Source organism: Lipophrys pholis, assembly GCF_963383615.2.
Source record: "Lipophrys pholis genome assembly, chromosome: 11".
Classification (NCBI taxonomy): Eukaryota; Metazoa; Chordata; class Actinopteri; order Blenniiformes; family Blenniidae; genus Lipophrys; species Lipophrys pholis.
In genome coordinates this window covers 21312322-21337916 of record NC_137631.1, presented here as the reverse complement: position 1 = coordinate 21337916, position 25595 = coordinate 21312322, and the positions used below count along the sequence as shown (strand labels likewise).

The following is a 25595-nucleotide window of genomic DNA, read 5'->3' as shown; positions in this document are numbered from 1 at the left end:
CATATTACACCCCAGTACACACAAAGCTGTGTACTGGGGTACTATGTGCCCTCTATACCTAAATACACATATACCAACACATACTTATTCATCCACACTTGCAGAAATCAGAAACTCCTGCTCCATCCTGTCAAGAGTTTTTTTCTGCATCCATTTAAACAGAAACCTCGGTTGTTGCACACTATATTCATGATTTTGCAAAGTCGGTGAAGGAGTGTGACAGTGTTAAGGTCATCTGGAGGGAAAGTGATTGCCCGGAAAAAGAAGTAAGAGTCTTACTAAAACCACAGTAGGATGTTTGTAGAGGAAATGTAAAGCAGTTGGCAGGCGATATGACGCAGGGTTTGTCTTAAGCATTGCTTCACTGTACACAGGTTTGAGGTCAACTTTAGTTCAAGTCATACACTCTTATACATCACTTCTTGACTCCTTTTTTAGCAACTGTCACAAAGGGACCCCAGCACCTCATGTCTTTTCATGAAAGTCATTTTAGCCATTTTTTTAAATTGATGATTCATTTGTCATTGTTATTTCCTCGGTATTGGTAATATAGACTCATACAGTATCTCATCACTTTGTTGTTGGTGATTCTTCTAAGTTTAATCCTGAAAGAAAAATTTGGGAGCAGAAGATCACAGTGTCAAGATAATGGTTTTATTGCTGCTCGTTCTTGGAGACATAAATATTCCTAATTGAGGTTCAAGCATATTTGTTCTGTCATGCGATAAGGAAAATGGAAATATAATTTATATGGGACTTGTGAAAGGCGTCAGACATTGATGGGCACATGTTTGCTATGTCTTGGCCATAAAACTTAAGGTCCTGTGAAGGAAAAGGGTGTGAGCAAAAACTTCCAGTATAAATGGCTGTGAACTGCAGCCTCACCTTTACACCTTTACACTTGCTGCGGTGACAGTAACCCTAAGTGGCAACCATGGGGTGGAAATCTGTGTGGTTGTGCTTCCTTGTCCTGACTGTCATCAGTGTCGGTGACATACAGGCGAGACTGGGTAAGGCTTAGAGTGCTTTGGATACTGTTTATGCTGTGAAAATATCCATATTAACTCATACAAGAAATGTTTTCCAGTTCGCAACCATGTCAGCAGCATCTGCAGCACATGGGGCAGAGAGCACTTCAAGACGTTCGACGGTGATATGTACCAGTTTCCGGGTACGTGCGAGTACAATCTGGTCTCCGACTGCCATGAGTCCTACCAGGAGTTCTCAGTGCACATGAAGAGGGACAGCAATGATGGAAACCCAACAGTCAGCTATGTGACGGTAACCATCGACGACTTTGCCTTCCACATCGGCAAGAGTCTCATCACTGTGAACGATGAGCCGTAAGTTTAAAAAACAACAGTACAATATCTGACAGCAAATTTTTTAATGTATGTGCAACATGATTGAATTATATAGTCCCTCATTATTTTTTTTTTATCATTATTTTTCTTTTTTACCAGTGTCACGCTGCCGTATTATTATCATGGGGTACAAATCGAAAAGAATGCGGTTTACATCAAACTCCAGTCCAAAGTTGGCATCACTGTCATGTGGAATAGCGAGGATGCCGTCATGGTAAAACAACAAAAACAACAAACAAACAAAATTCTGTGATAAAATTGCATCATAAAATATTTAGACAGGTGTTGTAAATATGAGAGTGAGACACATTGTCTTTCTTGCAAACATATAAAACAAGATTTGTGCAGTTTGATTTATACATCCATTATGTCTATCTTAGTGTTTGACATCTTTGACAATAAGTGAATAAAATGATTTTAAAGCTTGACTTTCTTGTGTGTTTCAGGTGGAAATTGATAACGACTATGCTAATCGTACATGTGGACTTTGTGGAGACTTCAATGGAATTGCAGTCTATGATGAGTTCATTCATGACGGTATACAGTTTATTCACTCTCACTGTCCTTTTAATCAGCATTCTGCCATTTTTGGAATGTGATATTAGAAATGTAATTTTGCACAGGCCGTAAAATCAACCCAACTGAGTTTGGCAACAAACACAAAGTCCATCGTCCTAATGATGATTGTGAGGACCCTTATGAAGAGGAAGACGAGTCCTCAGAGGGTCTGGCTTTGCCTGATTCATGCAAGGAGTTTGTAAGTTTGTTACCCAACTGGTTCATGATTAACGATGTAGCAGTTTGTGAACTTAGCATTAAGAAGGAAAGGAAACTTTTTGGGGGTCATTTAAGTTTTGTGATATCAATGCCACTGAGACGTAATCCATTTATTGCCAAAAATCACTCTATTCTACCTAGTGGAAATATCCATAATGTTTTGCATTTTTCAACCAACCACCAACCTCTTTTGTCTTTTTTAGCAAACCACATGTGACCAGAAGCTGCATTCAGAGTCCTGGAGCTCCTGCACCGCCCTGATAAACCCTGAACCATACATCCAGGCCTGCGTGCAGGACATGTGCGGCTGTAACAACATAACAAATGATTTCTGTGTCTGCAGCACACTGTCTGAGTTCTCTCGTCAGTGTTCCCATGCAGGAGGGCATCCCCCCAATTGGAGGACGCCTCAGTTCTGTGGTAACAGAACACTTTCTTCTTTGTCTCTGGCTTTATGTTTTGTACATGTGCGCTGAAATGAGTTTGAGCAGAACCTAGTCTAGTTGATCATTTAAACGTGAATTAGCATTTTATTTTTGCTCTTTGAATGGTAGAAAGACATTAGGAGCACATATATCTGCAAACTGCAGTTCCACCTACATGGCTCAAAACATAAAATCAACTTAAATGCAGAAATATGTTGGTTTTTTTTAAACCCTAGAATAATAATAAATTTGACATTGGCTCACTCAATGAGAAAAATCCACAAAGTTGCTCTTGTCATCATACATGATTACAAATGACTATTTCATCAATCTATTTCCTCAATCTCGTGCTTTCCCTCCACAGCTAAACAGTGTCCCTACAACATGGTCTATGAGGAGAGCGGTTCCCCCTGCATGGACACTTGCACACATCAAGACACAAGTTCACTGTGTGAGGACCACAAAATGGACGGCTGCTTCTGTCCTTCTGGTTAGTGCTCGAAATATAGTTCTGTTTTCATGTTTTGATCACAATAAAACTTGATTTAGAGTTTCCTGTTTAACATAAACATATACTTAAACAGCATGTTTGTTACAGGGACTGTATTCGACGATATCTCCATGAGGGGGTGCATAGCTCAGTCTGAGTGTCAGTGCAAACATGATAAGATTTACAACTCTGGTGAGATTTACAGACAGGACCGGGAGGAATGGTATGTCACATGTTTCTGTAACATATATTTAAAACTGTGTTCACGTGCTTAACTGAAATCATTCGTGCTCCCTCCAGTACATGTCTCGACGGCAGTTGGGCCTGTGAGAGTCTCCCAACACCTGCTTTATGTGCAGTTGAAGAGGGTTCACATGTAGCTACATTTGATGGGAAAACTTACACTTTTCATGGAGACTGTTACTACACGCTGGCCAAAGTAGAGAGAAAGGTGGGAAATGTCATTGCATTGCTGAACTAAATTGCATAAAATCAATATATAGAGCTGTTGTCTTAGAAACTAAACAATTTATTAAATTCATTGTGTTCCAGGATGAGTCAAGTCCAAAATTTACCATTCTGGCCCAGCTGATGCCGTGTGCACACCAAGAGTTTGACACGTGTCTCAAGACCGTTAAACTCCTGCTCAACAACGACCGAAACAATGTGAGACACATATTATGGTGAATTGTTAAAGGTTGAACAAATTTTTGTTGATCTATTATTATTAATAAATGAGTTTCTTTTCAGGTATTAATATTCACCGCTGATGGCACTGTAAAGCAGAATATGCAGACCCTCACTTTGCCGTACCGCTCAGGTGAGTCAGACAATGAAGAAAACTCTGAAGGAAACATGATGATGTTGACAATGTTCATTCGTGCTTCAATATCTGATGCTCCTCTTTCTGATTTTTTGCCCCCTGGAAGGAGACATCAACATTTTTCACGCCTCATCCTTCCACATCTTGCTCCAGACCAGTTTTGGGTTACAAATTCAGATTCAACATGTTCCCATCATGCAAGTCTATGTCAAACTCGATCCGAGCTACAAGCAAAAAACACGAGGTAAGATTTATATTTGTTTTGATCATAAAGAAGTATGTCCAGATGTCTTCATGACAATCCTGCTCATTCTAACAGTTAAATGATGATAATAAGAGTGATGCTGATTATAGTAAACATTATTGCTTTTTCCTAATTTTACACTTTTGAAATTGCCTTTCTGAAACCAATTCCATGTTATTGAGCCATGTGACCTGGGTTATTTGAGGCTCACTCAGGTCCCAGTAGAGGGTTTGTGGTTATTCAAAGTGTCCAGACTCCGTACAGAAGTCTCCAGAGAAACGTGCTCGTATGATGTTAAAGGTTAGTTAGTTCGTCAGTGGAGGATGATCTCAGATAAAGAAGTAGCAATAAATTGCTGTACTTTTCTAAACACATTAAAGTAGTTTTAGATATAAATATTTGTGAATGTAATTCTCACGTTTCCTCCTCCATTCTGAAATTCTGAACCAAATCCAGAAAGCTGCATCAGGTTTCAAACAATATTTGTGGATTTGTTGTGTTTTCTCACTTGAAGGATTCTGTAAAATTAATAATTTCTTCAGGTTTATGTGGGAACTACAACATGATGCTGTCTGATGACATGAAGACTCCTCAGGGAATTGTTGAAGGAACTGCTGCAACTTTCACAAACTCCTGGAAGGCTAACCTAATGTGTCCGGACAGAGAGGAGAGACTTGATGATCCCTGCTCCTTCAGTGTGGAAAATGGTGGGAGACTTGTTCAATTATTTTGTTTATTCACATATTTCTATCCATTTATTAATCATGTCTTCTTTTCTCAGAGCTGTACGCCAAACACTGGTGCGCTTTGCTGCTGAGTCCAAATAGTACATTCACAAAGTGCCACTCAGCAGTGGATCCTGATATTTACTACAAGGTACAATGACACCTTCTTGTCTGCCCCTCACTGAGTTGGATGGAACTGTGGCTCTCTAAAACAGTGTGATGTCTTCTGCAGCGTTGTACTTATGCCAGCTGTAACTGTGAGAAGAGTGAGGCCTGCCTGTGTGCCGTTTTCTCCTCTTATGCACGAGCTTGTGCATCGAAGGGAGTGATGCTGCCTGAGTGGAGCGAGACTGTGTGCGGTAAGAGTGTCTTTCATTTTGTTGAGCTACTGTTCAGTAATAGTTTAAGATCTTCTCTTTCATGTTAATAATAAAACTCTGTACGCTGACATTGTCTACCAAACAGATAAATACATGAAGAGCTGCCCAGCCTCTCAGACCTTCTCTTACAACCATCAGAGATGCCAGATGAGTTGCAGATCTCTGGGCTCAAACCAGCAGAGCTGCAGCTCTGACTTCTCTCCTGTTGATGGCTGCTCATGTGCTGAAGGTTTCTACTCAGATGACAATGGCATCTGTGTACCCATGTCAAAATGTCCCTGTTACCATAACGATGTCTACGTCAAACCTGGAAAGTCTGTCAGCATCAAAAATGAGCACTGGTGAGTTAGTTCAGGAATTCTGATCAAGTATCCAAGACTAAGGACTTGATATCATTTAGACCTGTGCAATCATTTGTAGTTAATTATAATGGTACGATTTCTCATATGATAAAATAAAGAAAATCATATAATACTTATGCCAACATACCAGATTCACTGTTGTGGAGCTAGATAGGGTAGTCATGGCCTAGAAGTTGGAGCTTGAGACTAAAAGATTCCTATGTCAAGCCCATTGAGGGTTGTATCAGCACGGCATTGACTGTGAAACTTGTGCTAAACATGCGGCTCATGAACCATTGTGGTAAACCATCTTCATCATACTGGACATAGCTAAACTCAGTGATGTGTACGGCAGGCTCAAGCAAATCCGTGGTGCCAATCTTACAAAACATTTGGTAAAAACTGTATTTACAGCCAGTTAGTAAAGATTAAAGTGCAGTATACAGTATAATAATTGTAATCATTTGACATCAACAGTTTAGTTTAGTTTAGTTTAGAGCAGAGCATTTGTCAAAAATCTCGTACTGTGATTTTGTTTTGTGCTTATTTGTCAGCATACTGGAATTACAGAGTTTGCAGTATATGATCAACCTATGTATTACATATCATATCTTGGGTGGCTTTTTCTAGTGTTTGCACCAATGGGATGCTTCATTGTCATTCTTGGAGAGCCCGCTCATCAGGTTAGTTGGTTTTTTTTAACCTATAACTGTTTCCACAACACCGGCTTGGGTTCATACTATGTGTGTTAAAGCAGTTTCTCCTTCTCTCCATTTTTTTGTTAACAGATTGTCCTCACCCCAAAGTGTTCTTCAACTGTTCAGGAGCAGGGGAGCTTGGTCTGCAGTGCGCTCGAACTTGTTCAAATTTGGACAGTGATGATTGTGTAAGACTTTGACATGAAATTCTCAAATGAAAAAATATAAAAAATAAATAAATAAATAAAATTAAAAATGGAAAATCCAATTATGATAATTGAAAAAAAAACATTGGCACATTACAAAGCGCTAAAATGACTACAATGAAAGAAAATGTTTTAAAAAAAATAACAACATGATTTGGTGGGCAAATACATAATGAGTCCGTTCAGAGCTGGTAATGGTGAGGCCAAACTGCTGTTGTACAATCTGATGAGGGTGGGCACAAAGAAGAATCTGAGTCTTACATTTCTGTGCCTGGGGAGGATAATCTGTTGACCACAGCTCATCCTGCACACAGATTTTGTTCTTTACACTCCTTACGTGGGTCACATTTCTTTCCAAATAAATTTGTGGACTATATTTTATAGTACTCAGGGTGTACATTTCAGTTCAACGCCCAATAGTTTGTAGACAGTTTTAAACAATTCAATATATAACGTTGTACATATGTGTTTCAATCCATGTGATCTTTCGGTTCTCTCAGGACTCCACAGAGTGTGAATCTGGCTGCCGGTGTCCTGATGGACTCCTTGAGGATGGCAAAGGTGCCTGTGTGACAGAAAGCAACTGTCCCTGTCAGCATGATGGACGTCTCTTTGTCCCGGGAACACAAATCCCTAACCAGTGCAACACTTGGTATAAGTATATCCTACAGAGATACTCATGTTCTAGATTATTTATTTATACTGCCTGTCTGTTTTACTCTTGTAGTGCAACAGTCTATGACATTAAACCTTTTCTAACATGTCTAGTACCTGCAAAAGTGGAAAATGGACGTGCACAGAAAAGAAATGTCCTGGAACTTGTGTTGTTTATGGGAGTGGTCACTACTCTACGTTTGATCAGCGATCTTACGGGTTTCAGGGAAGTTGTTCTTATATTGCCGTCAAGGTAAAAACTGTTTCCCAACTCATCCATAGTACACATCACCACAAACTATCAGATATGTCAGTCTGACTAAACTTATTTAAAAATGTCACATAAAAGTTAAATAAAGATGGTCAGTAATTAATGCTTGATAACAATATTTACAGTTATTGACACTTCAAATATGAGGCAAGTACAGATAAGAGATTTAGCACTATCTTCATGGTCAATTACATATTTATGTTACTTATAATTCAGTCCTTCTAGAAAGATCTAGAAACTGCTATATTTTATGGCTTTTTTTATTACATTATTTCATTGTTTATTGTCATGAACTGTTACAACAATAAAAATGCCGGGACATTGATTTGTATTATAGATATGGAAACAAGCATCTTCCAAAAGTTGAGCATAGAAACTAGAAGAAACAATTTTGCACTTGATGCAACACTAAAGTTAAAACTAAGTCGAAGTTTTCTCTGGACACACACATTTCCACTGCAAAGCACTAGGAAATGCTTTCACTGAGCCAGACTCAAAGATCTGTCACCAACGCTTTGTTGTGTTCTGTTTAAAGAAGACTTTACTTTCAGCTTATTTTGTGGTCACACAGTCGAGTTTACAAGCGAGATTATTTTAGTCCAGGTTTTGAGGTAGAAAAAATGTTTTAAACATTTGCATCTCTTCTCATAATATACGTTAAATGGCTCATTTTGGTAGCAGTGAAGTGAATACTACTTACAATTTTTGTAAATATTTGCATTATCCCTCAAAAGGTCCATGAATGAATATAGTGGCTGCAATATATTTTTAATTGTTGACATTATACCGACTGTCCTGAAGATCAGAACCTATTTAAATTCCCAAAATTCAAAATCTAAAAATCTAAATCAAAAATAAAATCTCTCTCTTTCAAGAACAACTGTGCCAATAAAACAGCTCAGTACAACTTTGCGATCGTCACCGAGAACATCCCATGTGGATCTACTGGCACTACATGCTCCAAGACTGTCAGGATCCAGATGGGGGTAAGGACTTCAGATAATACCTGGTGCTGTCCATACCTGAAGCATTATATATAAGAGAATAAATGAACACTCGTGGCAAGCTACCATTATCTTGTATTTCTTTTACAGCGAAAGGAAATCAAATTTATTAAGAATAACTATGAAGAAGAAGATCTGGGACATGGCCCTGAGATCAAGTACAGAATAAGAAGAGTTGGCTTGTATATTGTCTTGGAGTCCGACATTGGGGTTGCAGTGATGTGGGATCGGAAAACAACCATCCGTATCCTGATGGAACCACTGCATAGTGTACGTCACAGTGCTTTCACATAACGACGAGAAGAACCTCTGTGTGCTCTTGATATCACGGATGATTGTTTTCCTCCATCCTAATAATTATAAATTAGGATGAAAATGCACAACAATCATTTCATGTCCGTGTGTGACAAAATGTGTTACTAAGTATATAACAAGCTCTTTTTTTGTGCCATTCAGGGAGAGGTGTGTGGTCTGTGTGGCAATTTTGACGGTGATGGACAGAACGACTTCACCACCCAGGGTAACATGGTCGTCAGCAGCCCGTTAGAATTTGCAAACAGCTGGAAATTGTACAGCACATGTCCAGATGTGGAGGCAAATGTCAGCCCCTGTGAAGTAAAACCCCATCGACATCACTGGGCAAAAATGACGTGCGGCATTGTAACCGGACAGACATTCAAAGAGTGCCACAAAAAGGTAACAGTGAAAATGAGGTTTTGATGTACAGCTCCCTGCTAACAATATAACAGATACCCTTAAATATCTGTTGCTCATTCTGACCTTCTCTACAGGTCGATCCTCTTCCTTTTTATGAAAACTGTGTGAAAGATTCATGCGCCTGTGACACTGGAGGAGACTGCGAGTGTCTCTGCACTGCAGTAGCAGCTTATGCTCAAGCTTGTAATGAGGCCGGAGTCTGTGTTGCATGGAGAACGCCTGACATCTGTCGTGAGTACACAGTTGTACTTCAAGCTTTTGGTTTTTTAGGCATAAAGCACTGCTGTGCGGCTCTGCAAAGTCTCATGAACTCAGTATTTACAGATTTAGCAACGTGCGCATTGTTGACACAATCCCATTGGACAATTTGCAGACACCTTCACGTATGCAACTTGTCTGATAACAACCAATGGGATCCATAGGCGATAGAAAGTATTACCAGATGTGTGCCAATTCGAGGCTTCTATTTGTAAAGTGGAAGTCAGCTCCGTACGTCTTTACATGTAGCCAAAGTATCTTATCTGTTTCACTCATGATTTTGCACTGTGGCTTATTATTAATATCAGTTTGTCTTCATAACATTTGCTATAGATTCAGTTCTCAACATGTATTTTCTATAGTGATAACTTCCATTATTCTTTTTAATTATAATCTTTTTTTTTTTTTTTTTTAGTCAAAAGCTAAAATAAATGGAATAGACCAATTTTGGGGGAAAAACAATTATGTGGCGGAGCGCACAGACAACGCAGCCTCTTGCTGACCTCAGCCTGCGATCACGATGTGATACAAGACCTGAGTGAAGTTAGTTACAATGATATTACGATGAAAAGCGAGGAAAAACAACACGAAAAAACTGCTTCTAAATTCTATATCCGACGCAGCTGACTTTGTGTGACAGGTGAACTGCAGCACAACAGTGTAATTACAGCCACCGGCTCCACAATCACTACAATATAACTCGAGGGAATTCATTTGTGGCCACTAGTTACTGTCTCGTGGCCACGAATTAAATGATCTCGTTCCCTCAAATTATTAACTTGAGGGAATGACTTATTATCTCGTTCCCACGAGCTTTTATAATTTTTTCTCTATGGCCACTCCGGGGCTCCGTAGATAATGGCTCATTGAAGTGATAGCTTAAAAGTGAAAAAAGTTCATACTGTAATAATCAGCTGGTAATGTATGAGACGTCATTACATTATGAGTTGCTACCGACATCACATGCAAACAGTTCTATATTCATTTCTAGCATGTTTTGCTGGCATTAATGCTTCTGTTCTCCATTTATTAAGTTATTTAGCCTTTATTTAGTCAGGAGAACCACATAGAGATTAATAATCTCTTTTTCAAGTGCGTCCTGAAGAGCTGGGGGGGCGAGGGTCTTGCTCAGGGAGAGATAGAAGGAAGTGCTTGCCTCCACAAGCACAAAATGAAATGTGATATTATTGAATTGGTGGAGGAAATAATAAATCACTTTGGAGTGTTACAGCTAATATCTTCTTTAAGACACTAGTGCCATGGGTATATACGATTTCCATTAGTCTCAAATATGACTAAAGATTTTGTCACTGACTCATGTAAGGATGTATGAGGAGTACTTTGAATTTCAGTTCAAATCATAATTTCATTATTTGCTCAACACTTTCATTGGCTTTGATTTTTATATGTCCCAGCGGTCTTTTGTGATTACTACAACAACCCACAAGAGTGCAAGTGGCACTATAACCCATGCCATACTGCGTGCTACAAGACCTGTTTGAATCCAGAAGGAACCTGTATAAGCCCTCTCCCAACTCTGGAAGGTCAGAGGTCAACTTAAGTCAAACTTTGTGGTCTTGTACTGGTGTTCAAGAAGCAGTTTGATGTTTCGTAATGTGTTTCTATAGGTTGTTATCCTGTATGCCCAGAGGATAAGCCTATATATGATGAGAGGAACCAGACATGCGTGGATGTCTGTGAACCAACACCCACTACAACTCCATCCACAACTACTACAACTCCATCCACAACCACATCATCTCCATCTACAACCACAACAACTCCATCCACAACAACTCCATCTCCTTCCACAACTACTCCAACTCTATCTACAACCACAACAACTCCATCCACAACTACTACAACTCCATCCACAACCACATCATCTCCATCCACAACTACTCCAACTCACTCCACACCGACTCCAACTCCTTCCACAACTACTCCAACTCCTTCCACAACCACAACAACACCACCGACTACCACAACTCCATCCACAACCACAACAACTCCATCCACAACCACAACAACTACAACACCACCCACGACTACAACTCCTTCCACAACTACACCAACTCCATCCACAACCAAAACAACTACAACTCCACCCACGACCACAACTCCATCCACAACTACTACAACTCCATCCACAACTACTCCAACTCACTCCACAACAACTACAACACCACCGACTACCACAACACCATCCACACCGACTCCAACTCCTTCCACAACTACTCCAACTCCATCCACAACCACATCATCTCCATCTACAACTACTACAACTCCATCCACAACTACTCCAACTCACTCCACACCGACTCCAACTCCTTCCACAACCACTCCAACTCCTTACACAACCACAACTCCCTCCACAACAACTACAACACCACCCACTACTACAACTCCATCCACAATCACAACAACTCCATCCACAACCACATCATCTCCATCTACAACTACTACAACTCCATCCACAACTACTACAACTCCATCCACACCGACTCCAACTCCTTCCACAACTACTCCAACTACCATTGGTACTACTTGTAGTCCAGAGTGTGTTTGGTCAGACTGGTATAATGTAGATTATCCAGCTTCAGATGGCAGTGACTGGGAGACATACGAGAACATCACAAATAGCGGTCAGGAAATATGTGAAAATCGCAAAGAAATTCAGTGTAGAGCATCTCAATACCCAGACATGAGCTTTAATGACTTTGTGACGCAAACTAAACAAACAGTTACTTGTGATTTAAGCTATGGTTTGATATGTAGAAAAGAAGACCAGAAACGACCTCCACGAAAATGTTTTGACTACAAGATCAGAGTATGTTGTGATTTATGTAATCCTACAACGCAACAGCCCCCAACAACTACAACAACCCCATCCACAACTCCTTCCACGACCACAACTCCATCCACAACTACTACAACTCCATCCACAACCACATCATCTCCATCTACAACTACTACAACTCCATCCACAACTACTCCAACTCCATCCACACCGACTCCAAGTCCTTCCACAACAACTCCATCTCTATCCACAACCACAACTCCCTCCACAACAACTACAACACCACCGACTACCACAACTCCATCCACAACCACAACAACTACAACACCACCCACGACTACAACTCCTTCCACAACTACTCCAACTCCATCCACAACCACAACAACTACAACTCCACCCACGACCACAACAACTCCAACTCCATCCACAACTACTACAACTCCATCCACAACTACTCCAACTCACTCCACAACTACTCCAACTCCTTCCACAACCACACCTCCCTCCACAACAACTACAACACCACCGACTACCACAACTCCATCCACAACAACTCCATCCACAGCCACATCATCTCCATCTACAACCACATCATCTCCATCTACAACTACTGCAACTCCATCTACAACTACTCCAACTCCATCCACAACCCCAACAACTCCATCCACAACTACTACAACTCCCACTCCAACAACCACAACTCCCTCCACAACAACTACAACACCACCGCCTACCACAACTCCATCCACAACCACAACAACTCCATCCACAACCACATCATCTCCATCCACAACTACCACAACTCCATCCACAACTACTCCAACTCCATCCACAACTACTCCAACTCCATCCACAACTAGTCCAACTACTCCAACTCCATCCACATCCACAACCACAACAACTCCATCTACAACTCCATCCACAACCACAACTCCATCCACCACAACTCCATCCACAACTACTCCAACTCTATCCACAACTAGTCCAACTCCATCCGCAACTACTCCAACTCCATCCACAACAACTCCATCTACGACTACTCCAACTCCATCCACAACCCCAACAACTCCATCCACAACTACTACAACTCCAACTCCTTCCACAACCACAACTACTCCAAGTCCATCCACAACCACAACTCCATCCACCACAACTACCACAACTCCATCCACTACTACTCCAACTTCACCTACAACTACTCCAACTCCATCCACAACAACTCCATCCACTACTACTCCAACATCACCAACAACTACTCCAACTCCATCCACAACAATTCCAACCACAACTACTACAACTCCATCCACAACAGCTCCATCCACAACTACTCCAACTCCATCCACAACTACTCCAACTCCATCCACAACTACTCCAACTCCATCCACAACCCCAACAACTCCATCCACAACTACTACAACAACTCCAACTCCATCCACAACAACTCCATCCACAACTACTCCAACTCCATCCACAACCCCAACAACTCCATCCACAACTACTACAGCAACTCCAACTTCTTCCACAACTACAACTACTCCAAGTCCATCCACAACTACTCCAACTCCATCCACATTGACTCCAACTCCTTCCACCACTACTTCAACTCCATCCACAACCACAACTCCCTCCACAACAACTACAACACCACCGCCTACCACAACTCCATCCACATCATCTCCATCCACAACTACTACAACTCCATCCACAACTACCACAACTCCATCCACAACTACTCCAACTCCATCCACAACTACTCCAACTACTCCAACTCCATCCACATCTACAACCACAACAACTCCATCCACAACCACATCATCTCCATCCACAACTACTACAACTCCATCCACAACTACCACAACTCCATCCACAACTACTCCATCTAATACTCCGTCCACAACTCCATCCACAACTACTCCAACTCCATCCACAACAACTCTAACTCCATCCACAACAACTCCATCTACAACTCCATCTACAACTACTCCAACTCCATCCACAACCCCAACAACTCCATCCACAACTACTACAACTCCCACTCCAACAACCACAACTCCCTCCACAACAACTACAACACCACCGCCTACCACAACTCCATCCACAACCACAACAACTCCATCCACAACCACATCATCTCCATCCACAACTACCACAACTCCATCCACAACTACTCCAACTCCATCCACAACTACTCCAACTCCATCCACAACTAGTCCAACTACTCCAACTCCATCCACATCCACAACCACAACAACTCCATCTACAACTCCATCCACAACCACAACTCCATCCACCACAACTCCATCCACAACTACTCCAACTCTATCCACAACTAGTCCAACTCCATCCGCAACTACTCCAACTCCATCCACAACAACTCCATCTACGACTACTCCAACTCCATCCACAACCCCAACAACTCCATCCACAACTACTACAACTCCAACTCCTTCCACAACCACAACTACTCCAAGTCCATCCACAACCACAACTCCATCCACCACAACTACCACAACTCCATCCACTACTACTCCAACTTCACCTACAACTACTCCAACTCCATCCACAACAACTCCATCCACTACTACTCCAACATCACCAACAACTACTCCAACTCCATCCACAACAATTCCAACCACAACTACTACAACTCCATCCACAACAGCTCCATCCACAACTACTCCAACTCCATCCACAACTACTCCAACTCCATCCACAACCCCAACAACTCCATCCACAACTACTACAACAACTCCAACTCCATCCACAACAACTCCATCCACAACTACTCCAACTCCATCCACAACCCCAACAACTCCATCCACAACTACTACAGCAACTCCAACTTCTTCCACAACTACAACTACTCCAAGTCCATCCACAACTACTCCAACTCCATCCACATTGACTCCAACTCCTTCCACCACTACTTCAACTCCATCCACAACCACAACTCCCTCCACAACAACTACAACACCACCGCCTACCACAACTCCATCCACATCATCTCCATCCACAACTACTACAACTCCATCCACAACTACCACAACTCCATCCACAACTACTCCAACTCCATCCACAACTAGTCCAACTACTCCAACTCCATCCACATCTACAACCACAACAACTCCATCCACAACCACATCATCTCCATCCACAACTACTACAACTCCATCCACAACTACCACAACTCCATCCACAACTACTCCATCTAATACTCCGTCCACAACTCCATCCACAACTACTCCAACTCTATCCACAACTAGTCCAACTCCATCCACAACAACTCTAACTCCATCCACAACAACTCCATCTACAACTCCATCTACAACTACTCCAACTCCATCCACAACCCCAACAACTCCATCCACAACTACTACAACTCCCACTCCAACAACCACAACTCCCTCCACAACAACTACAACACCACCGCCTACCACAACTCCATCCACAACCACAACAACTCCATCCACAACCACATCATCTCCATCCACAACTACCACAACTCCATCCACAACTACTCCAACTCCATCCACAACTACTCCAACTCCATCCACAACTAGTCCAACTACTCCAACTCCATCCACATCCACAACCACAACAACTCCATCTACAACTCCATCCACAACCACAACTCCATCCACCACAACTCCATCCACAACTACTCCAACTCTATCCACAACTAGTCCAACTCCATCCGCAACTACTCCAACTCCATCCACAACAACTCCATCTACGACTACTCCAACTCCATCCACAACCCCAACAACTCCATCCACAACTACTACAACTCCAACTCCTTCCACAACCACAACTACTCCAAGTCCATCCACAACCACAACTCCATCCACCACAACTACCACAACTCCATCCACTACTACTCCAACTTCACCTACAACTACTCCAACTCCATCCACAACAACTCCATCCACTACTACTCCAACATCACCAACAACTACTCCAACTCCATCCACAACAATTCCAACCACAACTACTACAACTCCATCCACAACAGCTCCATCCACAACTACTCCAACTCCATCCACAACTACTCCAACTCCATCCACAACCACAAGTCCATCCACAACCACAACCACAACAACAACTCCATCCACCACAACTACCACAACTCCATCCACAACTACTCCAACTCCATCCACTACTACTCCAACTTCACCCACAACTACTCCAACTCCAACTCCATCCACAACAACTCCATCCACATCAACTCCCGTCACTGCACCTACAACTCCATACACCACAACTCCACCTACTACTAATACTACTCCAGAGCTTCTAACAAATACAACTCAAACTCCTGTAACTAATACACCATCCACAATCACCACTCCGAATACAAAACCACAAGTCAACAATACCACTACACCTCCCTCCACAACAACCACAAGTCCTCATCCCCCAACAACTACAACTGGAACTACACCCACTACTACAACTACTGCTCCACCCACCACTACAACTCCACCTACTACGACAACTCCATCCACAACGACTCCAACTCCACCCACTACTACAACTCCATCTGTTACTACAACACCACCAATAACATGTCCTGACTGGAACGTCACAGTAAGTATATTAAAGTATATCTCACATGCTTATAACAATCTCCTTTCCAGATTCTGTAACATATGGTCTTTGCATTTGTTCTTATAGGTTTTATTTTCTCTGACATATTTTCTTTCTCTTGAAGCAAAATGAAACATTCTGGATTTGCGAATGCATCATGGCTAGATGTATTGAGAATAATACAATCGAAATTATTCCATATGAATGTCCACCCATTAAGGAAATCACTTGTTCCAATGGCAAGAAACCAGTCCTTGCCTGGGACGAAAACCACTGTTGTCAACAATATGTTTGTGACTGTAAGTTTATATATGTATTCATGAGATCTTTCATATCCCTTTATGTTTTTCATCCAGTCACTTTTGAATTTTACTTTTCCTTTCTTCTCTAGGTGTATGTGAAGGCTGGGGAGATCCTCATTACATCACATTTGATGGCTTGTACTACAGTTACCAAGGAAACTGTACTTACGTTTTAATGGAAGAGAAAACACCAAAAGCAAATTTGAAGATTTATATTGACAATGTTAATTGTGATCCCACTGAAGATGTTTCTTGTCCACGATCAATAATAATAGCGTACGGATTGCAAGTTGTCGCACTTGTCAATCACAACCTCATCGGAGCAGCACAGTTAGAGGTAAAGTTCAATTTGTATTTTCTTTCAAGTTTCACTGCATGAACAACTGAACACCTCCCCAAATCTTAATCACATATTTGCCATCACTGTAGATTGCATTTTTTTTAATGGATTCTAGATCATTTATTATTTAAATGATAATTCTTTCTGTTTGTTTTAGGTACTACAAAATGGAAAACCTCTGAAACTACCTTACCTAAATCAAGGTGTCAAGATCATAAATACAGGAATTAACTTGATTTTTGAGATCCCTCACCTTGGGGTGGTTATAAGTTTTGGATTGACTGGTTTTAGTGTTGATTTGCCTTATAAATTCTTTGGCAAAAACACACAAGGCCACTGTGGTGAGAATCTTTTACAATTTTAACATTTTTACAAATTGTATGGAGTCGGATAGTAATTTGTATATGTCTGGTTTCAGGAACATGCAACAATAATCAGGCGGATGACTGCATGTTACCTGGAGGCCAGCTGGTGGAAAGTTGTGCAGTCATGGCTGACTATTGGCAGGCTAATGACATTCACCAGCCCAACTGCCCCAAACCACCTCCTCCACCCACCAGTATGCCAACACAGACTCCAACTTTGGCCCCGTGCAGGCCAGACTCCATATGTGACCTTCTTTACAAGAGGTACACATGGTCTATTCCACTGCAGAAGTTCACTTCCATCCTCATAATGAAACCACATTGAGGATAAAGCAGTTACACTTACTTACTGGTTTTGTTTGTTGACCCTTTCTTCCACAGTCCTTTCACAGCATGCCATCCCTTCGTGTCACCAGACAATTTCTACAAAGGCTGCATTTTTGATAGCTGTCATATTTCCAATCCTGCAGTGGAGTGTACAAGTTTACAGACGTACGCCGCTGTCTGTGCTCAGGCTGGCGTTTGCCTTTACTGGAGGAACCACACCACACTTTGTTGTAAGTAACAGAATACAGTGGAGAGACAAGCTTTGCATAGAACCTATTTCTGCATATTAGCAACATATTTCTTAACATCTCCACTATAACAATAGTAGTAAGTACTTAATGTCTTCATCTTGGTAACATTTCTATATTTTGCATTATTTTCTGTGTTGCAATTAGCCTATAGTTTTGGGGTAACAATTATTAGGTCTAATAGCTACCTTTAAAAATGTATTCATATTATCTTTATATATGTATCATGTAAACTAATTCAATTGATGCATAGGCTGGTCAGTGACATCTGAAGGGCCATATATTGCTTTCAGGCCATATGATTCCCAGGTCTGGTTTGGATAATCACAGTCAAGTGAGACAAAGTGTTGTGGTGTTGACAGTGTTGGGAAAGTTCAGTTTCTACATGAACTAGTTCAAAGTTCAGTTCACAAATTTTAAAATGAACTAATTCAGTTCATAGTTCTAAATTCACAGTTCCAAAAATGAACTAGTTGATAGTTCTTTTTTTTTTCAATATGTTGCTGCGAGCTATTACCCTCAGAATACTGGCATTTCCCCATTGTTGGCACCCATTCAGTCCACACCAGCAGCCAGCTGCAGTTTCCCACCCCTACAGTATATTCTCAAAAACATGAGGAAAAACTTGAAGCTGCTTGAATGGTCTTTTTGAATGAGGAATTATTAAAACATAAAAAAACACAAAAAAACAAACAAACGGACAGTAGTCCTTAAGCTGCAAAGGAAAATATACCAGGCAGGTTCTACAAATAAATTACAACTTAAAATAGTGAAACCATCAAGGAATTATTTAGTTACTGGTACATACCTTAAAAGGCTAGCCGGGTTCAATGTGCTGTCTCAGGTTTGATCTTGACGTTGTTGATGTACGGAGTTGCTTCTTGAAACCTGGTGGGCAAAGTTTACACAAAAAGGTAAGATGTTTCCCACCTGGATCATAACTGATCTTTTCATAGAATTATTTTAAGTACCCTGATTTCCGGACTATTGAGCGCACCGATATATAAGCAGCACCCAGCAAATTGGATAAGGAAATAAAATTATGGAGTTACGCGATGCACCTGAACGCATCACCCACGTTTCAGCGACATGAAGCCGAGTCGTCCGCCGCAGGGTTCAAAGCACGTTAAAAAAAAATAAGTAGCGGCTTATCGTCCGGAAAGTACGGTAATCATACGAAGATGAAGTACTAATCGTGGAGGCAGAGTCTGAGGTAGTGTTACTGACATCCATTTGCTTTTGCCGCGATGGTTCGCATTTTGATGACGTTTGCGGCGGTGCGACTCTGTGGTTGCCAGATTGGCTGTTTTCCTCCGCCATGTTAATGCCCGTTTACGGAGTGCTTTAGTCGGGTTTTCGACTGGAAGGCTCGGAAATGTGGCACCCTCTTAAAAAACGTTGAACTGAGAGCGCCGTTCACAGACTCCAGAATGTGCGCGCTCACATTAACGTTCATCAGACAGTACGTTCAGTTCACGTTCGCCCAAAATATAAACGAGTTCATGAGCGAGCGTTCATTGAACCCATTCAGGCACAACACTGGGAGTTGACACATACTGAACAGACTATTTAGTGCACATCAATTAATAAGGAGCAACTTTTTAATATGCATTTTTTTTCCTTTTTTTTTTTTTTGCAATGGCAGCAAGTGACTGTCCATCTGACAAAATCTACAAACCATGTGGTCCAGCAGAACAGCCAACTTGTGAAGACAAGTAAGTTTACACCAAAATAGAGTGTTTTAATTTTATGGTTCATTGTGCAATTTAAGGATTTCCTAACACGATGACCATATTGTAAATCTGTGTTGAAAGTAAATATCTAAAAAAGAGTCAAGCTTTTAAGATTAACAGTGTAATGTGTCTAAAAGGCACAAGACAACACAACGGTTATTTACCTTCAACAATGAAAGTTGGGCGACCAACGAAGTTGGCCGAGAACATTATCTTTTCGTCTGCATGTATTTATTTATCATTTCACTTTCAGTCCCTATGAGCCCACCATGAACTACACCACTGAAGGCTGCTTTTGTCCTGATGGAACTAAACTTTTCAACAAGGAGTCTGGAATATGTGTTGAAAAGTGTGGTAAGTGTTGTGTATTTTGTCATGACTTTTTTCTTTTTATCAGACTATATTCTGTCAATGATGAAATCTCATTGACTTTTTCATTCTCCGACAGGATGTCTTGATCCCGACGGAATCCCTCGTGAGGTGAGGCTTGATCTCTGTCTAGAATTTAGTAAAATCTTTTACTGTATTTTTTTACCTGCAAGAATAAATATTTCACTTTTATGACTTTTGTTTTCCTTTCAGTTTAATGAGAGATTTGAGTACAAGTGTCAGGACTGTATCTGCGAGGAATCCACCAAGGCTATTACCTGCAAGCCTAAGTTGTGCCCATCAATTCCAACCCAAAACTGCACTGCGCCAGGGTTTGTCCTCGTCAACCAAACAAATCCATCAGATCCCTGCTGTACTGCCTTCATTTGTGGTAAAACATCCATCTTTAATACTTTCAGTCAGGTTTTGCTGGTGAAAACTATTGAACCTGTTTCTGAATGACAGCTGTTTTATTCTCTGCAGAATGTAAAAGTAGTACTTGCCCCATCATTGACATGAGCTGTCCAGTTGGGTACAAACCAGCTGTCAGTGTTCCGGAGGGAAAATGCTGCCCAGAACATTCATGTGGTGAGCTCATGAATTCAGATTGGATTCAGCCAAGATTTCATCACCACAATAGTGCATTTGTGTAACGTATGTTCACACTTATTCTTCCCTAGAGCCTAAAAGAGTTTGTGTCCACAAAGGCTCCGAATACCAGGTAAAATAAAAATGTATCTAGTACAATTAATGAGTTCCTATTGCAGTAGTTCAACACAGGGGGGAACACAGAGGAAACAATAGTTAACGTCTGCCACATTCTCTCTTTAATACTCAGATGACAGAGTAGAAAGTAGTACAACTTTTTAATATTCATTAAGTGAATTATTTTTTCATCTTGTCATTGATGATCAACCTAATTCTTTTCACATAGTGTGATTTTTATTTTAGTTTGTTTTGCAATGAAGACCAATCTAAAATATCATTGACTAGAAATGCAGTACATAAATGTATTATTACACTTATTGTTAGCTTTCAGCTCTCAGATTTATTTCCTTGCAACCATTGGCCTGTAAACAAACATTGAGATCAATCGGATCAGCCCGAGCCAGTCACCTCCTCCGTGAAATCACTGTAGCTCACTTCTGGTTCTTTATGGGATAAAAACACAATAATGAGCATATTCTTTCTTATTTTGCCAGCCTGGTACTTCTGTTCCTGCACCTGAATGCCAGGAATGTACCTGCACCAATGAGGTTGACCCCAAAAGTGGTCTATTCAAAATACGTTGCCAGTTTCAAGAGTGTAATCAAGAGTGTGACCCGGTAAGAACAATAACAGAAATTAAACTCAAACTGTGTTTATTGTAAGGGCAAACATGGGACCTTAACACCTTCCATCTCCTCTAGGGTTTTATATATGAAGAAAATGACTCAGACGAATGCTGTGGGAAGTGTGTACAGACACATTGTGTCACAAGTGTTAATGGCACCGCCCAGCTCCTGAGGGTAAAATGGATCCTCTGTGTTGTCTGTATTTCCAAATAATCATTTTCCTTTCATCCCAAAGCCATGCATTACCTTTTTGTCTTTGTGTACTCTTGCAGCAAGGAGAAACTTGGTCACCACCTGGGAATAGGTGTGAATATTACACCTGTATTAAGAGTACTGGAACATTATTAACTGTCAATTCAAACATTGTCTGCCCACCATTTGATGAGAACAAATGTGAGCCTGTAAGTACCAACTTTTGACAAACTGAATTAAATATAAATGGTACAGATGATGGATGGATGTTTCTGGAAGTTTACACACTTGCTGATGATGTTTTTTTCTTCTTTAGAACACAATTCAGACTTCAGCCAATGGCTGCTGCAAAGTTTGTGAGTGTAACTTTTTCATTTAACATTTTTTTCTAATCATTACAATAGAATGGAGCTAACTGGGTATCTTTCTTTCAACAGGTGTGGAAAAGGAGAAGGGCTGCAAGTTAATGTCTGGGAAAACCATTGTTATGCACCAGAACTGTCAGTCCAGGGAAGAGGTTGATATGCCATATTGTGAAGGGTCCTGCAACACTTACACCATGTAAGAACCATTGAGACACAGAGACACAGGAAATGTTGATAAATTTAATCATTAATATGAAGTTTGTCCAGATTGTGCCTTCAACAACTAATGCTGTCTGTGGTTTTCTTCAGGTACTCCCAATCAGCAGCAGCTCTTCAGCATTCTTGCTCCTGCTGTAAGGAGACACGGTTTAGCCGTCGTACCATTGACCTGCTCTGCCTGAACGGAGAGACGATCCCCTACACGTACATGCATGTAGAGCAGTGCGGCTGTGGTCAGAAAGACTGCACGGAGACTGCTGCTCACTCCGCACGCAGGAGGCGAAGCCTCACCCTCATCTAATGAATTAGTCTGTCATCACATCAACTGCTGTGAAATGACAACATTATATCTCCATAACTTTGTCACAATCATCACATCTCCTACAAACTATCTGGTGTTGTAGAGAGACTATTTATCAACTGATCAAATAAAAAGCTGCAACTCAGTTTATGTCTTCTCTCTTTCATTGAATCATTTTTGCCAACTTAACATTTCATCAAATCAACCGACTTCTTTATCCTTTCTTTTCATCACTGAGAAGAGAAAAACTCTGGTGAACATATTTATCTTTAAAAAGAAAACCTGTCTTCTCAACTTTATTCAATCGTGTTGACCAATTAGTTGACATAGAGAGTCTCATCACGAACAAGGATTATCTGTCAGAAAAAGAATGATACCTAGGATCTGGCTCGAAACACCAAGTTTTGTCGGTGAAAACACAGTGGCAAATTAATATCTTAAAGTCACACAAGAATAAAAATCTTGCGTGACAGACACGCCAGGTGAGCTCAGAGAAAAACAGAACAATTGTCAGTATTATGAGATAATGTTTCTCCACTCATAATATGGAGGAATGTTTTTCTGCTCCAGGACAACCCAACTGCTGCTTCATTACATTGCAAAGTTGAAATCTCACCTTCTACATGTCTCCTCTGTGTCACACACAAATCTTCTACTTAGACTAACATGTAATCTACATGAGCATAAATAATATAAAAGATAAAGGTGCAAGAGGTAAAAATAAAACTGTTAAAACCTGGGGGAAGGTCTTAAGCAGAAAACTAAACATTTTTCTTCAGATAATACAATCTAATAATTTATAAAACAATAGAATAAATGACTTGATATTCACAATTGAATATTTATATTCAATGTAAACAGGCTGATTTTGTTTACACTGCCAATGATGCAGGATTACCTTCATGCTCCTACGGAGAGAAATAGCAAAAAGAATTATGCGGAATGTGCTGGAATTGAACACAATTGGCTAAACTGTCTAACAAGGCTAAAAAAATATTGGAGCAATGGAGCATGCCACCGTCAGGTTCACCCACAGAGGCACGGAGTCAGGACTGCAGTCTGCCATCATTCATTAAATTAAGACAAAACCAAAACTGAAAAGACATACAGAGCCAAAGCCTCTCTCAGGCTCTTTCTTGTGTCTCTGTGCTCCTGCCTGTCACTCCCGTGTGTCTGGCGGCTCCTCCTTTATGGGCAGAGAGGTGAGGCAGCACACCTGATTCCTATCAGGTGTGCTGCCTCACCTCTCTGCCACAAATATAAAGCAATGGAATTGGTAAGAAAAATTATAATAATAAAAAAATGGCTGAAAATGACTCAAATAGATCAAACTGCTAGGATTAGACACCAGGAGAGAAAGTACACTACATACTTTATGAGCTGCGTCATTCTCATGTTAAATCAGTTTTGTAGCTCCAGAAATATTTTTATTTGTGCCAGCTCAAGAAAACTCTCATTCGGTCATAAAGATAGCAGACCCCTGAACTGAGAAAACAGTGAATTAAATTAATGGGATGCATTAGTTTCACATTGCTGTATAGAACATGAATACTTCAACCGCTTTTTGAAATCCTGTTTACGCCACTCATCTCTGCGTTTCAATTGTGCTTCCTGGAAATTAAAGCAAAATATACATGAGTTTGGATGTTCTCAAATACCCTTCGAGGCTGGAGCTCCTCCAAGGGCAAATATCCACTCCCACATGGAAGTTTAAAATCTTCGTACCCGGAATCCTTTGTGTTTATTCAGGGATGACACGTTTTTGTCTAAATACGCTGTGATAGTTTGGATGAGAGGCAGGACTCTTCAGGATGTAATCTGTATTGATACAATAGTGTTTGACTTCTGGCTCTTGTTATCAAAATATAAATAATCCCATCAATGTACAAATTGTTCCTAAGTTAATCAAATATCAGCTATAAAATCATAGATATCTGCCTTTGCAGAATGTTGTCTTGTTAGCAGTAAATAACTGTAACTGTAGCTCTTGTGAGACATCATATAGTCCAGGTGATATATGTCAAAGCTATTTTCACTACAACTAAAATGCAACATCACTAAACCAGATATATGACAAAGTTGCCAGTATGCAGGGGAGGAATTCTTATTTTGCTTTTGAGAATTTTGATTGAAAACTAACTACTCAATGGCTGTACTGTGTTGCAACGATCAACATTCTCCCATCATAGTGATATCATGGGATCAATTCTGGCCAAAGCATTAATGTGTGGTGTTTGCATGTTCTCCTGATGCATTCTTGGGTTTTCTCCAGATTCCCACACTCCAGAAACGTGGACACAAGATTTAATGATGATCCTAAATTGTCTGTAGATGTGAAAGTGAGCGTTTGTGCATCTCTTCTTTCAATGTTTGTCATGTGATTCACTTGCAACCTGTCCAGGGTCAATTTGCACATTGATCCTCGAGAAGGTGGGTGAGAGGAGGGTCTTAGCTAAGCTTCGGTCCATCATAGACAATGTCAGTCACCCCCTCCACAACACTGGGAGCTCTGACATGCTCCCCCAGTGCTTCTGCTGCCTCCATCCAAGAAGAAGCTACCACAGGTCGTATATACCCTCTGCAATAAAACTGAATAACACTGCTATAATTTTTTTCATTTGAAAATGTTTCCAGTGTATTTGACAATCATTTGTTTGTTTATTAATTTTATGTTGTTGTATCTTGTATTGTATTTTTTCTTGTTAACATTCATAAATCTTTAATATTGTATTAATG

The 25595-nt window shown here is 40.7% G+C and overlaps 1 protein-coding gene across 1 annotated transcript; it reads left to right on the top strand.

Annotated features, from left to right (window-relative positions):
• Nucleotides 1-934: 934 nt before the first annotated feature.
• Nucleotides 935-23003, top strand: LOC308116561 (mucin-5B-like; the record flags this gene model as incomplete). Its single annotated transcript, XM_080474812.1, has 41 exons — nt 935-1010; nt 1088-1343; nt 1464-1578; nt 1811-1901; nt 1988-2121; nt 2345-2561; nt 2931-3056; nt 3165-3279; nt 3357-3507; nt 3609-3722; nt 3807-3876; nt 3986-4123; nt 4666-4830; nt 4905-4999; nt 5081-5207; nt 5314-5569; nt 6200-6252; nt 6358-6455; nt 6974-7125; nt 7242-7380; nt 8274-8384; nt 8859-9098; nt 9194-9316; nt 12697-16764; nt 16889-17063; nt 17156-17403; nt 17564-17747; nt 17825-18035; nt 18153-18328; nt 19992-20061; nt 20333-20433; nt 20528-20559; nt 20662-20839; nt 20932-21036; nt 21129-21169; nt 21651-21773; nt 21858-21956; nt 22055-22183; nt 22291-22330; nt 22412-22535; nt 22649-23003. 41 exons carry the CDS (start codon nt 935-937, stop codon nt 22857-22859), a joined length of 9477 nt encoding a protein of 3158 aa, XP_080330938.1. The 3' UTR covers nt 22860-23003.
• Between the last annotated feature and the right edge of the window lie 2592 nt (nt 23004-25595).